At 51.7% G+C, this 15,473-nt stretch overlaps 1 protein-coding gene across 2 annotated transcripts in view; it reads right to left on the bottom strand.

Annotated features, from left to right (window-relative positions):
• Nucleotides 1-15,473, bottom strand: part of MEGF6 (multiple EGF like domains 6) — a 35,955-nt gene that overhangs the window by 19,353 nt on the left and 1,129 nt on the right. The window contains exons 2-4 of one of the 2 annotated variants that reach the window (XM_085242431.1): nt 15,190-15,276; nt 14,861-15,091; nt 13,288-13,397 (exon numbers count right to left, since the gene is read on the bottom strand). In XM_085242431.1, the coding sequence (XP_085098557.1) occupies nt 13,288-13,397; nt 14,861-14,940 (190 nt within the window). In that variant the 5' untranslated portion in view covers nt 14,941-15,091; nt 15,190-15,276. Of the gene's footprint in view, nt 1-2,718; nt 3,248-13,287; nt 13,398-14,860; nt 15,092-15,189; nt 15,277-15,473 lie in introns of those variants that run through there. The other variant, XM_019622440.3, reaches the window with a different exon arrangement.

Below are 15,473 nucleotides of genomic sequence, written 5' to 3'. Positions count from 1 at the left end.
GAGATCTGGGTAGGTGACATGGAATAACGAAGTTCTCTGGTCTGAATTTCAGGGAATGTTCTACCACTTCCCTTCAACTCTAACCCGAAGCCAAAAAGCGATGGCACTGGGTCCAACAGGGACAGGCGCTGTGCACCCACGTGGGTCACGTTGCATTGGCACAAGGCACTGGGAGCACAGAGATGGCAGTGCTCCACTCCACGCGATGCGGCTCGTGACACACCAAGGCGATTTTCCTATTGGAGAACTGACAAAATCTGGTTGGAATTAGCATGCCAAGGAAGGGAAGTGAGAAGCACGCAGACTTCTCCCCTGAGCGGGCAGCAGGCAGCCCTGCCAGGAGCACAGTGCAGTGCCAACCAGCACTGGTAGGGCAGCAGCACGGCCAAAACACCCCAAAGCAGTGCCAAAACCAAACACAGCGAGTGCTGGAAGCAGAACTTGGCACAGGGTTAGGAAAGCCCCTGGCTGTGTAAGGATATGGGAGCTCTCCACACTGACACTGGTGCAGTGGAGCAGCAGCAGCTGATGCTCTCAGCTATGTCCCCCAATGGGATTCACTCCTCCCGACCCCACAAAGTTGCTGTGGGTGAGCAGGGGAAGGGCAGAGTGCAGGGGTTGCGATGTGCACAGCCCAACCGCACACAGCTCCCTGGTGGGGCAGCACAGAGATTGATCCTGAACAGCAGCTCTGCGTGAGGGGAAGGAAAGCAGCAACAGCAGCTCTGCAAATTACAGAGCATTTTGTTCAGGGGCAGTTTATCTCCTGTGAGAGGCTGAGGAGGAGGAGAGGAATCCCAGCTGCAGGCAGTGGCAGCTGATACGCTGGAAGGGTTTGCTCTCCAGCTAACCAGGCTGTAACCCCTGCAGCAATTAGCCTGATTACTGAGCCAGGCTGCAGGGAAGTGGTTAATTAAAATCCACCAAGATGAGCCCATGTGGGATTCAGCTACTTTATCTTTTCAGTACCAGTTCATTAGAGCTGCTTTCACCAAGCAGTGAGGATGGAAGGAGACAACCCAACCGCACTGGGGTGCTCAGCAATGGGACACAGCCTAGTGCCAGGCTGTGGGGGATGGGAAAAACCCCAAACCTGAGCTCCACAGGGCTGTTCCAATCCTGCTGGACTTCCACAGCAACTTGGAATGGAGGTGCTTATAGCTCTTATCCACACACAACACCTGCACCAACCTCAGCAGCAGAAGTTTCCAAGAGCATTTCAGGAACAGATGCTCTGACAACAGTCGGATGCAGTGCAGAGGGACCAGCAGCTACCTTGCCTCCAGCACTGCCTTTGTCCTCACCTCACCTCCTTTTGCCTTCAAGCACAGCTCTCCCTTACAAGCCTCGCTCACGTTTCAGTCTCCTGATGGTGCCGATAATTGCGCATTACTCAGGGTGGAACAGAGATGCACGTAACAACAAGCCAGCAGCCGGCTCCCAACTTGCCACTACACTCATCTGCTCCAACCCTCCTTCTCAGCTTCACTTTATCCCACTTCTCCGCCATTTGGATAGAACACAACCCCACGCATGGGCTGTATGAGCAGCACGTGGCAGGGAACGCAGGCAGCACGGCACCATCCTTGGTGCCCAAAACAGGAGGCACTGCCCAAGGCACTCACACCTGCTGGAAGCAACAGAACTAAAGGAGAGCACACAGCTGGGCTGGGTTCTGCCCTGCTTCATGGCATCACAGAGGGAATAGGGGCCTCCAGGTGCAATGATTTCACATAGGACCCCAGCAGAGAGTAATGATCTCTCCTTTACAGGTTGGCTGCACGAGGACATAACCCACAGCACTGCAATTAGCCACTCAACACGAATGCAGGGATCCAGCAGAGCACTGTGTGTACACAGAACAGATTTTAAAGCACTCGAGACTCCAATTATATGCGCACCACCATTACACAAAGCACCTCTTCATTCCCTGTTTGCACAAGGAGGCTGCCCACGAGATGCCCCTGCAGCAGCTCATTGGGCTCACTTTGCTTTTGGGATTGGAAATTTGTACCCCAGGCAAAACTTGATCACCTTGGAGAAACCACTCGAGTTAATGCAGTCAGGGATGGAAACACCAACTGCAATGTGAGCTCTGTGATTCTGTGGTCTGGTCTCCAAGCAATAACAACTCCACATTTCCTAAGCTCTGCCACATCTTACACGTCTACTGATAATGCTTTTATGTTCAACAGCTTGGGGCATTCGTTTATTGGATCATCTCACAAGATAACACATTCCTTGATACCTGCACTACTCACAAGCACCAAAAGCCCTCAGCAGACTTCACATATCCTCCACTTTTTCCAACATCTTTAGGCAGCCTCAACCCCTGCCTGCTGCTAAGCCAGCTGAACACACAGGGATGAGGAGGCAGATAGATGAGAGCTTACAGAAGTTATTCCTTACCCAATATCCCCGCTGATCATCACACAAATACTCAACTTTCCAATGTGCCAAACCAAGCCACGTAACTGCACAGCAACCGATAGAAACTCTCAGTTCTTCCCCCCCCCCCCACTCTGCCAGAAATCACTTTTCAGAATAAATCTGCCACAGTGTGACTGTAAGAATCCAAGCTGCTACACAAGCATGGTCAGATGTGCAAGAGCTCAGTGGGATGCAAACCCAACTGCTGCCAGCCCAGGGTCCCACCTGGGGGCTCAGCTACCCAGCCCCCCACTACCACCCCGAGGGCAGCACTAACCCAGCACATACCTGGTCGCATCTCGGCGTGGCCAATGCCGGACCCCCCACGCCCCAGGTAACAGGGATAGCAGCTCCTCCATTGGTAACGGTAGTGATTGCCGGCAGCACCGGGGATGCCACCCAAAAAACCGAAGCACCACAGCAGCATCCGCAAGTGTTCCTGCCTCATGCTGGGAAGTCGAGAGGTAAAACGGAAGGACCAAAAAAAAAAAAAAAAAAAAACGAAACGACTGCTCAAAGTGCGGTCCTGCAGCAAGTTAGGGGAGGAATGGGAGGGCTGCAGGAGCCAAAAAAAAAAAAAAAAGGAAAAATACCAACAAAAATCCCACAAAGGCACAGCGAGCGGGCGGGGCTCTGTGCGGGGCTGGACGCGGGCGCTCCGCCACCCCCCGCAGGTGAGGGCAGCTCCGGGAAGCGCCGCCCCCCGCCCCGCACCGCCAGCAGCGGCCGGGACACCGCATTCCTCCGGAGGAAGGATTGGCGAAGAGCCGAGGCGGGGGCTCGTAGCGGCGGAGCGGCTCAGGAGGCTGCCTGCATGGACGGACGGACGGACGGACGGAGGAATGGACGTGGGTGCCCAGCACGCAGCCCCCCGCCCAGCTGACATCACCGCCTGCCCGACCCCTGCGCTGCAACCCCCGCCCAAGTGCCGCCGTTGCCCCCCGGCCCAGGTGCCCGCTGTAGGGCAATCAGCCCCAATCACCGCACCTCCCTCTAACGACACGCACCTGGTGAGGCTGCAAGTGCAAAGCTCCCCTGTGCCTTCCTTACAGCTAAAAAGCCTCCAATGACAAAGCTAAGCTCAACTAAGGAGCAACTCTATAGTGAAATCCACGCTGTTTCCCATAACGTGGATCCTAGGATTTTATTTTACCTTTCTCATTAAGTAAGAAGTAAGAACAGCTCGTTGCGTTTTCCAGAGGCGAGCTCAAAAGGCTCATTTTGCTTCTGGGATGGTTTGAAACAATGAGCTGGTGGGGCTGAGCCAGGGGGAGAGCGGGGCTGCTGCTTTTAGAAGTCTTCTTTGGCTGTAGTAAAATTCCAAATTAAAACTTGTGGTTGTGGCTGCAATGAATAGCATTCCACAGAAAGTCCTGAAGCACGGAGAGGAGCTGAATCCAGGAAGAAAAGCATCGGGGGCTGCTGGGAAGGATGGTGGGCTCCAGCTGTGAGCACCCCAAACCCACAGACCCACACAGGGGCAGCTCCCAGCACAGCACAGGGCACCCAGTGACCAACTAGCAACCCAGGTGTCACAGTTTGTCATTGCTGCCCCGACCCCCTCCTCGGGAGGGCCCCTCCAGCCCTGCTACAATGGGCTGACACTTTTCCTGTAAATGCTTCTTGTGGTGCTGACGTGCAGCAATGCCATAAAGCTATGAAAAATGCTTTGGGCAGACTCGCTTGTGCCAGCAGTGTTATGAGGATGCTGTCTATACAAAATGATCCTGGCTTGGAATGCGGTTCCATGGCTGCAAACGCAAACCAGAGAGCCCTTCTCCACCTCCAGGACCTGGGAACCCCTCCTGGCCGAGCACAGCTCCCCACACAGACCCCACTTATATCCCACTGACAGAAATGCTATCGGAGCTGCTGCTCAACAAACGATGTGACAAACTCGTTCCATCCCGTATTTCCTTACACCGCTATTAGAAAAGTCATGCAAGGCTTTGCTGAACGGCTCTGTGTACGGCACGTGTATCGAGAGCACTTCAGGCTTGAACAGAAACTTATGACATAAGTTATGCTTGGCCAGGTCTGAGCCAGCCCCAGCTTCCTCCTCCTCCTAATTTACTGTGGCTGATGAAGTACGATGGGGTGGTTTGGACATGGCAGCAGGCTGCCAGCAGCAGCAGGTCGTGCTGGCTTCCTGGCTGGGGGAGCAGCAGCACCCAAGGGGTTCTGTACGCAGTGCCTGGCCCACTCCCGTGGAATTCCATTCTGATCCAGTCTTGGCCTTACTGAATTCCTGCAAGAACCCAAACACAGCTGAAGATGTGGCACTTTGTAGTACAACATGCTAAGGGCTGAGGTTCCTTAAGTTCGTTCCACACACAGACATGGGTCAATGAACTCAGGAGGCTGAACCTCATTCAGAACCATCCAGACCCCAAACCGAGTTTCTTCTGACTCTTCTGCACATGAAAGCAATCCAGAAACCCCCACAGCAAATCAGGAATTCTGAAGGCAAAAGAGTAAAGCTGGGGGTGTTGGCCCAGGGTGAGAAATGACTTAATGCTGCTGCAAATCGAGCTCCTGAACCTAGGATGGGATTTCAGTCTGATCTGGTATTGGCTAATGGATGTAGGAAAGGCTGTTGCAGCCTTCAAGTCCATATTGGAAAATAATGCATAGCAGCAGCTCAAGGAGATGGCACAGAGGTAGAATCTCTAAGATTGGTGTGAAAAAGAAATCTGGTTTCTTTCCCATATAAAAAGTAAATAAACCATACAGCCATCACCCACCCAAACCACTTCAGATGGCTCTTCTGCTTCAGAGAAAGTTAGGATTACAGAAGTGCTTGAGCAGTCCTGTTTGCAGCTATGAGCCACAGCCAACAGAGCAGCGATGCTCTACGGGCACCTGAATCAGCCGAGGACTTGGATCACACAAAATATTCTCACTGCAGCTCAGGTTCAAACCCAGTGAACACGGAGGGGAGCTGGTGCCACCCAGGGACTCCGTGCTGGCATTAAGTGAGCTCATCAGTCAGCTCCCAGATGGGCATGGGAGCTAATTGGCTCCTTTCCTGGTAGCATGAGCAGAGAAGCCCAGGACAGAATAAATCCACGGAGGATTTGCTTTCTAAATATAATACTGCTAGCTCAGAAGTGAAAACAGAGCACGGAGCCAAAGGCTGCTGCTGCTTTGTGGGTTGGACTGAGGGGGCCCTGCACCTCTGAGATGCCACGTGAGGATGTCTCCATCTGTCACTGCACCCAGTGAGAGCAGCAGGCTCTGCACAGCCCATCCCCACCTTGGCTTTGGTCAAGCACCACCAGCACCTCTGCTAAGGAAGTCCCAGTGGGGCCTCCCCTAAAGACAAAAGGGGGCAGGGGGGAACAAAGGGCTGTTTGTTTCCACCCAAATCCCGACGCCCTCAATCAGACTAGGAGCAAATCCCATAATCCCCATTAGGGGAGTTCGGGGGGAACCAAAAATATTTCAGTTTGGAGAAGATAAGGGCAGAGCTGTTTGGTTCACACATCTCTGCTGTGGGACGGAGCCAGGAAATACTTGTCAGTTATTTTCAACAAAACATGACGAATGCATCAAATTGGCAAGAAAGGGACATTCTTCTACTGAGTTTTCTGATGTCCAAACCAGTATCCACAACAATGGCTCTTTCCCAGTTTGTCAGTAAGTTTTGTTAAAGGTTTGGAATTCTTTTGGACTTCTGCTAAGCCGACCAATGCTGAAATAAATGAGAAGGCCACCAAGAAGACATGATGATAGCAATGCACAGGCTTTGGATTTCTGGTCTGCAGGACAGCTTGAGCAGTGGGAGCTGATAAGTCCATGATGTGCAGCTGGTATTTACTGACACAAATCCCATTTGGTGTTTGACAGGCACGGACTGCACCTTCTCTTTCACTCCTGTCTGAAAACAGAGATTTAATGTAAAAGATGGGGAATGATGTGATGCTATCAGCTCCTAAGGAGAGAAGTCATCTGTTGGAGCAATAAAAGACGCAACCCCAAGAGATTCAGGACATCACACTGAAAACTTCACTTGCATCCACACCAGGCTTTCCCTCTTTCACACATCCAAGGATGCAGCAGAGCAAGAGCAGCTCCGGATGACACCAAATGAACCACAGAGCATCCCATAGGTCTATGGCAAAACAGCAGCACTGAATACACCACAATCCTCCCCTAGAGAATATCAGCAAATAATCGCTGTGTTCTCCATTAAAAGGAATGTTCTTCTCAGCAGAAAGGGAACCCCACAGCACTGCTTTATCACAGCAGCCCACTGCTTCCATGTAGAATGGCAAACAGTGCACTCTGGATGTAATGCAAGCAGTACGTGTGTGAGTGTGCACATACATGGCACTGTGTAACAAAAGTGAAACGCTTCTGACACCAGGCAAGAAGCAGGACGAAGCACGTGGTAACATAAGTAGCAGTAATTTAAGCAGAAGACAATTAGTAAATTCATTTCATATGATGGGATAGAAAACAAACCACTATTTAACGCGACAGATGTTGCCGCTGAGCTCCTACCCCCTCTGTCACCTTCAGTCAGCATCATCATTTGGAAGCTCATTTCTGGGAAATAACGAAGCAGTGCAGCGGGGTCAGGGAGCAGCGGTGTCCCTGCATGGACACACAGCCCTGCCCCAGACTTCTCTTCTGACCAAGGCAGCACTCTCACCCCAAAGCCCATATGGGAGCTCTTAGCAAGCTGGAGATGCTTTGCATCCAAGCATTTTCACACCTCCCCGACAGACACGAGAGCTGCTTTAATTAGTCCCACAAACCAGGCTGTGTTGCAGCTCATCAACCAGCTGCGTGGCCCCAACATCAGCCCCCAGCGTCAGCTCCCTGCAGGGCAGAGTGGGGACAGCCTGGGCTGGGATGGAGCCCAGATCCGGGACAGCACCAGGAGCTGCACCAACATTTGGCCAGCTTTTATTTTCCAGTTACAGCCCACGATGAAGCCCCGGTTAGGAAATGCTGCGTTTCAGTCTGATGTGTGAAATGTATGGGGAGATTGCAAAGAGATGTAGCAGCTGCTGGCAAGCTCCTGACGTTTGGCACTGACCAAGGTGCTCCACGCATGTATTTGTACTAGAGAAGCTGCACTTCTTGCCCTGTTGACAAGCATTTCCTTCTCAAAAGAACAAGAAAAATGGAGACAATGTAAGGCGTTGCTCTGGATGGAGGAGTAATGAGTTGCAGCTTTGCCAGCAGCTTCAGCCATACCGTGTTCTGTACGTTTCCTCCCGCTACCGCGGATAGATCTCGTGTTTGTCGCGCTCACCCAGCACTGATGGAGCTCCGTGCTCCCATCTGCTCCCCGCATGGCCGTGGTCCGCCGCGGGGACATCGCGGGGACACCGCGGGGACACGGCCGGGACACCGCCGCCCTCTGCCGGCTTCGGAAGGATAAATCCTACAACGAAAACTTCACGTCGGGTCGTAAGGATGGAAGCGATCGCCAGCTGGCAATAGGGTTGGAGAAGGGGATCGTGGAGAAGCGCCATTTAACCCCCTCTTCTAATGTAGACCTGGGAAATTATTCACGCAGCTGCCACTGGCTCAGTAAACATAAAGTCAGTGAATATAAAGTCATTGAATTCAAGACACAAAGATCACTGAGTTCAACTCCAACCCACCCCCCCGTGCCCAATGCCCACGTCCACAGCTCCACCCTGGGATGGAGACCCCCCACATCCCTGTGCCAAAGCATCACCCCTCCACTGGAGAAGAAACTGTTCCTCGTTTTCAACCCAAACCTCCCCTGGTGCAACACGAGGCTTTTGCCTCTCATCCGTCCTCTACCCTACAGGAAGCTCAGTACCCACAGCTCTTTGTAACTGCTAAGCCAGCAGCAGCAGCCAACAAACTCCTGCTGACAGCTGCCTCCATCCATGCAAAGGGCTCCGTGGAAAAGCCCAGCCAGCACAAGGAGTTGCCGTGCTGGGTGCTGCCTTCCTGCTCCCCAAGGACTCGAGGCTCGTCTGATTACCCTGTAATTAATCACTTCCATACTCTTTGCCCTCAACAAACCGTGCTGACACGCCTGTCTGGGCTCAGCACTCCCTGACTGCTTCTGAAACATCAGACCATGCTTTAACCCAACTGGGAAGTGACTCCATCCGTTAAAGTCCTTCCTGTTTCCATCAAAGAGCTGGCAGCACTCAGATGGACAGCCCTGCTGGGAGCAGCTCACAGCCACCAGCACGGGCAGAGGCTGCCAGGTGACACGTGCAGCAATCCTACAAGCAGACACAGCCCCGTATGCTGTAAGCTTTGCTGCAGGAACAGAGAGAGGGGCGACTCTTCCCTTCACGTTTTGTATAAATAAGCAGCACGGTTACAGCTCTGCAGACAACGCTGTCAGAAACGTCAGAGCTTGGATTTATCAAAGCCTTATGAGATTTCCTTCCGTCTGAAGCATCCCGAAATAAAGCACAGAGCTCCCCCAATCCCAGGACGTGCAGCTCGCCAGGACCTCAGACAAAGGATGCGTACATGGGGTGGATCTTCAAAGCGGGGAAAAAACAGTCAGTGTGTCAACAGCGAGAGCAGCAGCAGCCTCTGAGCTCTGCCATAAGCCTTGGCTTTTCCTCTCAGTCTATAAATACCTCTCTATAATGGAGAGAATTCTTCTTTGACACTTTTATATAATGGATCAACATAAAAATGCAGTGTCTTGGCAGCCCGCTGGGGCTTCCCCTGGGGAGCCCAACAAACGTGCTGCTGTTTGATGGGGTTTTTTCCTCCCCACTCTACAGCCAGTGCTGTATTTCACGGATGATTCCCAAAGGAAAAAAACCCTATTCCTGCTCTGCATAGGCAGAGCTGCAGAGGCTTCCTTCAAAGTTCCCAACCCTCTGCAGCGACCTCAGCTCTGTGAGCTCATGGGTGTTTGTTGGCTTTGGTTCTTCCCCAGAAGGAGGGCAGTCTGATACAGGGCTCATACATCTCCCCGCAGCCCCTAGCAGTGCACACAACACAAACCCCATGATTGTGCTTGCAACCCGAGCCACCAGCTCTCAGTGCTGCCCTCAGAACACATGGGAGTGATTTGTCAAGATGTTATTATATACAAGCATAAATAAAGCAAATTCAACTGTAAACACAACAGAAGTAGGAGAATCCACACAATATCTGCCTGAGCAGCCCTCCTTGGGCCAATTCTCTGCTGTTTATAGGTTCAAAATCAGCAATATGATGGATCCCCCAAAGAGCTGATCACACCAACCCCCAGTGCCCATCCCAACCCACCCACACGTCTCCCAGGCGCTTGCATTAAGCTCCTCCAGCCAATGGCCTCGTTGGCAGGACCTTAAGGATCAGTGAGAGGGCAGAATTTGACTCATGGCACTGAATGGACGCTGATAACAGCCTGGCACAGAACGCTTTGCTGGGCAGCTGAGGCTTGACAGCACGTTTTTAGGAGCAGCAATGATAGAGCAGAATGCTCTGCTGTTGACGTAAGACACAAAAGCTCTATGCCCTGCAAGAGCTGGTCTGACACTCAGGTATTTCAGCTAACTGAGGAGCAACAAGAGCCAGCAGGAATCCTTCACTGAGCATCTTCCAAAGATCAGCAGTGTTGGCTGCCGGCTCCTGCCAGCAAACATCCATCCTGGGGCTGGAACGGAGTCAGCAGCGATGAAATACCACGAAGGGGATTACAGCTCAAGGAAATAAAGGCTGAGAAGCAGAAAGCTGGGCTGTGACAGGTCAGAGCCGTGCTCCTTCCAGGCACTTGGCAAACTCGGGCTTATGAGCAGCACTGATGCCAGTTGTAGCTCTTACTGAGGCTTGCTCACCCAGCACAATGGCAGCAGACATTTTGTCCTGGACAACTGGAGAGTTCCTGGGAAAAAATAATCTTTCTCCTCATCTCTTTGTCTCAGTATAATTAAGGTCAATACTACAAAGTGTCTGAGGGGGGGAAGCTCTTTGTAGGGCTCTCGAGGGCTGCAGTAGTGTTTGTAGTACAAGATTGTCTCTGTGCGACCGCTGATTACTGATCTCATTATTTAGATTTCATGACAAAAGCCACTTCTGTTCCCAGATGGATAATAGGTGTCAAGAGGAAAAACCCCAGAGAAAGGCACGGGAAGAAGTTACAATAACAAATCACGGCCCGTTTGTGCCATCCTTGGTGTCAGGCAATTAATAATGGTGGGATGAAGCACCGCAGCGCTGCCGAAAACAAAAAGCAGTGCTGGTTAAAGGATGTTTAATGAGCACGTTTTATGTTGTCCTCAGCAAGTTCGTTGCCAGGCCACAAAAGACGTTTATCCACGCTTCCTTTATCTCTAACCAAGGGGTGATGGCTACTTGTTTCATACTATATCCACAAGTTTAAATTAAAAAGCCAAAGGTGAAAAGAGGGATCCCCTGATTGCGTGCACCTGGCGCCCATCAGCTTCTGCTGCCCTGCAATGCAGTGTGCTCACAGACACCACGGTGTGCAAGGAAAGGCACAACATCCCCTGGATTCCTGAGACCCACCCTCCCCCTCCATCCACTGCACACTGCATTGCTGGCACAGCGAGGGAACCCAGCGTCCCACTGCTCCTTTATGAGAGCACACAGCACCATAGGGCCCTTTGATCTCAGACAATCAGATTAAGGCCACGGAACAGCAGCTCTGACCTCCATCACCAATGACTCAGAACAGCTCTGGAACACGAGAGCCAAGAGTGGGTTTGGAGCTCCACTCACATTTAATCAAGCCATTTAAATCTCACCCCCCCAAAAAAACCCAAAATCCCTATTTTAACATGCATGGGTTTCTTGGCACCTGCTGCTCCAGCGCCGAGTGGAGGAATTTTAGATGCAGCTGGGATTTTATTTGGTGAGGCTGGGGGGACAGAAGGGAGGTTAATATGCACTCACACACACCAAACTAGAAACACCTGTTGGCATTCGGGGCAGTTTTTTGGCTGGTTTATGAAGACTGAGGGTCTAACAGGTGTCCCTGCAGCCAGTGGGAATATAAAGGGGGGTACAGAGGCCCCCACAAACACTAAATTATGCAAAAAGCAACGTCTGCACAACTATACACTGCACGTGCATCTGTGTGCACAGGTTTAACCACAAGAAACTGAAGTCCCACAAAATTAAGCACATGTGGGAGGAAATGACCACAGAAAGACTGGAAAATCTCAGCTCAGAGCAGCCAGAGAAGGCTGGGTTCTTCATTCCTTGTACTGCTGGATTTTCTATATATGATGCTCTGCCCAACCAGCACATGGCTGGATGCTCCACAAGTGATAGCAACAAACCCCTTTGCTGGCTGGAGCCACCCTTGATTTATCTGTGGGGCTTGCCAAAGGAAAAACAACAAATCTGCCCCCAAACCTGCTTGCAAACAGCAGCATCCCAAATCCTTGGCTGCTGGAGGAGAAGTGCTGTGCTTCATTGAGCCGGGTATTATTAATGGTGGAATCTGTTCAATGAACTGGCAGCTGAGGAATAATTACTGCTATTTAATCTCAGAAACAGATTTTAAATTGGCCTCATGGACTGTAAAACCATGAAAGGTTCAGCACAGCATCTCACTGCCATCCCAAATCGGTGCTGGGTTCTGGCTGGGCTGGAAATCCCTTGAGCTGAATGCAGGGTTGGTGCACACCTCCACTGATGGAGGATGGGTTATTTGTTTGGGAACTGGAGGCATCTGTAAGGGAAAAACCAAAAGCAGACAAAGCTGCATCTCTGGGATCGTCCAAATATGTGTCACCTTCTGAGTGGACCGGAGAATGAAATGGAGCTAAACTGCAAGGAAGGCTGAGCAGCCCCACTTCTCTATTCTCACCCAGTGAAGTGCAAAATGAACACACAGAGACTGAATGCTCAATTAGGCTTCTGAAATCAAAGCACCTCAATAGGGCCACAAGCAAGGCTGTGATTTTTCCAGGGAGATACATTTCTTAAAACTCATTAAACGCGGAAAATATGTTATATTTCCCAAAGATTTGGTAAAACAAAGGCAGAATTGAAGCTCAGATACTCATCTGAGGCCACAGATCCTGCAGACATCCCTTGGCACGGCCACGCTGCCTCCATTGGGCTGACTCTCAATGAGCACAAAACTGGAAATCCTCTGATGTGCCAACGCTCTGCATGCATTCCTCCATCTCAGCATTCCCCCAGCACTCAATGATTCATTTCCTCCACCCCATCCTTCCTACACCCTCTCCGTGTCCAGAGCCGCCAGCAGGAGCAGCCATCCCACCCCACACTGCTCTGGGATGAGGATCTTCCTGCACAGAACCACATCCCTGATCAGCCCATGACCTCCCAGCCTTGGCCACCCACAGGACCTGGGCACCACCACGGCTTCCCCATGGTTTGGCCGGGGATGTTGGTCCCACTGGGGCATCACGTGCATGGAATATGCCATAGAAAGGGGATTGAGGGCAACGCCACTGCATTTCCCTGCCATATATACGGATATCCACAGCCTGACCTGAGCGATCTGAGTACATCTAACCCACACAGCTGGGAAGCAAGCACTTCTGCCTGCTTTGCAGAGGATTACACTCCACAAGCACATAGGAGCAGGAAATCCACCCACTGAGCGCACACATCCCAGGCTCAGGGTCTTTGCTTCAAACCTCATTTGTGTCATCGTTTTACCCACAGCACTGCAGCACCAAAATCGGCTGCTGAGGGCCAAAGCACAGAGAGTGAGCAAAGGCTGTGCACCGAGCCCTGCAGCAGCATCCATCACAGACAGCACTGAGGGCTGGGAAAGGAGACGCGATGCACGCTCAGGGTTTGCACGCAGCCTCCCACCAGCAGCACTGCTCTGTGCTTGACTTTAAGTTCTCAGTAGCACTTGGGAGCAGGATGCAGCTCCAGCAGCAGCCATGCAGTACTCACGGTGCAGGCAGGCAGGGTTCCCTGGGCGCTGAGCCCAGTTGGTGCAGCAGCGGTGTGCGGCGCGGCGCTGCAGGTGGAACAGCTGTCTGTACCCGGCGTGGTACGTGGTCCTGTAACAGCAAACAGCAGTGGGCAGTAAATCTGACCTTTCTTCCCCCTGCCCCACTGCTATGGGGTGCCTCGGAGCGGTGCAATGGGGCTGAGGGTGCCCTCCGCTGCTGGGATGGATCCGGAGCACAAATAAATACAAGCCGTGCTTTTTTCCCCTGCTGTGCTTGCACAAACATCAGCATGAAGATAAGAACTTTTGAAGCTTCGCTGGCAGAACATGAAAACTGCTCCAGCGCAGCAAAAGCAGACAAACAACAACAAATATCTGGCGCGGCCACTGAAAATATTTATCCCAACTCACTCTGCCTGTTTGGTTCTGTCTGCACGTTTCTGCAAACAGAGCTAAGCAAGGGTGAACCATTGCTCCCCACGAAGGAAACCCTCAGCATCCCTCTGTGCCAATCAGCAGATGGAGGCACGGCAGAGAGATGCAAAAGCAGATCCCAATTTCTCTACAAGCTGTCAGCAAATCCTGGAGGGGGGAACTGTGGTGGAGAAGCAGAGGGATTTACAGTGTCACAACTGAAGGGCTGAGGGGACAGGTGGGAGCAGAGCCTTTCATGTCCTCTTAAAAGACAGACTCTGTTTGCTCCCTTATTACCACGACACAGATATCATCACGGCAATGATTACAGCAATTACACGACAGGAAGAATTCCTAAACCTGAGACTAAAAAGCTGCCTCTGGCCAAAGATGCTTCGTTGGAATTATTGCTGCTATTCCATACAGGCTTGCAACTGCCTGGTGGGGCCAAAAAGTGGGTGGGGGACAGGAGGAGCTGTGGATATTGCAGCTGGGCTTCTGCACTCCAAGGAAGTTTTCCAAAGCAGCCAAATGATTAACAGCAAACTGTAATGCTTAATTGGAAAGGAAGGGCTGCCCTGCCCCTGGAATAACAGCAAAAGAGGGAAAAGAAAGAAACAACGGGAAGCAGGTGTGCAAAGTGCAGTGCAAAGCACAGGTCGGAGTTGAACTGTTTGCACAATCACTGCCTCTTGTGCTCAGAATAGCAGAAGAGCATCATTAGCTGGGTTTGCTAATAACAGCTAAATTGCTGTTTGGTATTTATATACATATACACACACACATGTATACAAAATAAACTTGTGAGATCTCTGAAAAGACGACACACAAAACTTTTGTTCCTTAGTACAACAGGAATGAGCTGGTAAATGAAGGAAGAAAATAACAAAGGCTACATTAAGCAGACGTCCAGTTGTGCCTTCCTGAACTTGGGCCATGAGCAGACGACAACCTGACTGCATTCCCTCCATTCAGAACAGTGCATCGCCTCCTGCAAGCAAAGACTGTGCAGATGTTTATGTTTCTCTTTACCTCTCTGTGCTTTTGGAACACATAAAGAAGCAGAAGCACAGCACAGCCCCTCACCTCCCCACCCCCCTCAGCTCTGAAACGCAGCCCCCAACCCCAGGACAGCACCAGGTGCTTTCTGCTACTCACATGTGGGGCTGCAGCTCAGCGCCAACAGCCAGGGAAGAGATCCACAGTGCAAGGATGAGCACCAGCATGGGAGCCTCCATGGCAGCACCTCTGCAGCCTTACTGCTGGGGGTCACAAATGGAGCACATCCACCCCCCCCGGCTGCTTCCTCAGCTCAGTGCAGTCCATGGGAAACTGTCACAGCACGTGTCAGTGCTGGGTGGGAGCCAACAGCAAACCTGGCTTCTGGTGCTGCAGGGAATAACAGTGACTTGTCCTCCTGTCCCACTGTGCAGCCCCATGAGGTTGGGGTTGGGCTGAGCTGCTTCCCCCCCAGGTCAGCTCCTCACACTCAATGCTTGGTCCTTTCTCTGTGTGTTGAGGGGCAGAAATCCCTCCCACAGCTGTGCCCGGCCGCACCAGAGGAGGGGGAAGACCTGCAGAACAGCAGGAGAAATAACGTTGGCTTTTTCTTCCCAAGAAACAGTTCTTATGCAGTACCCAAAGTCGCTCCCGGACACCCCTTTCCAATGCACCGGGAGGGATCTCACTGAGATTTGGTCTTTCAACGAAATGTAACAGAAAACAAACCATCTCTGCCCAGGGAGATTCTGTAAAGCTGGGGAGAAGGTGC

Source organism: Meleagris gallopavo, chromosome 23 (assembly GCF_905368555.1).
Source record: "Meleagris gallopavo chromosome 23, MGAL_WU_HG_1.1, whole genome shotgun sequence".
NCBI classification, from domain to species: domain Eukaryota; kingdom Metazoa; phylum Chordata; class Aves; order Galliformes; family Phasianidae; genus Meleagris; species Meleagris gallopavo.
The sequence above is the reverse complement of the archived record's forward strand: the minus strand, read 5'-3'. Positions and strand labels throughout refer to the sequence as shown.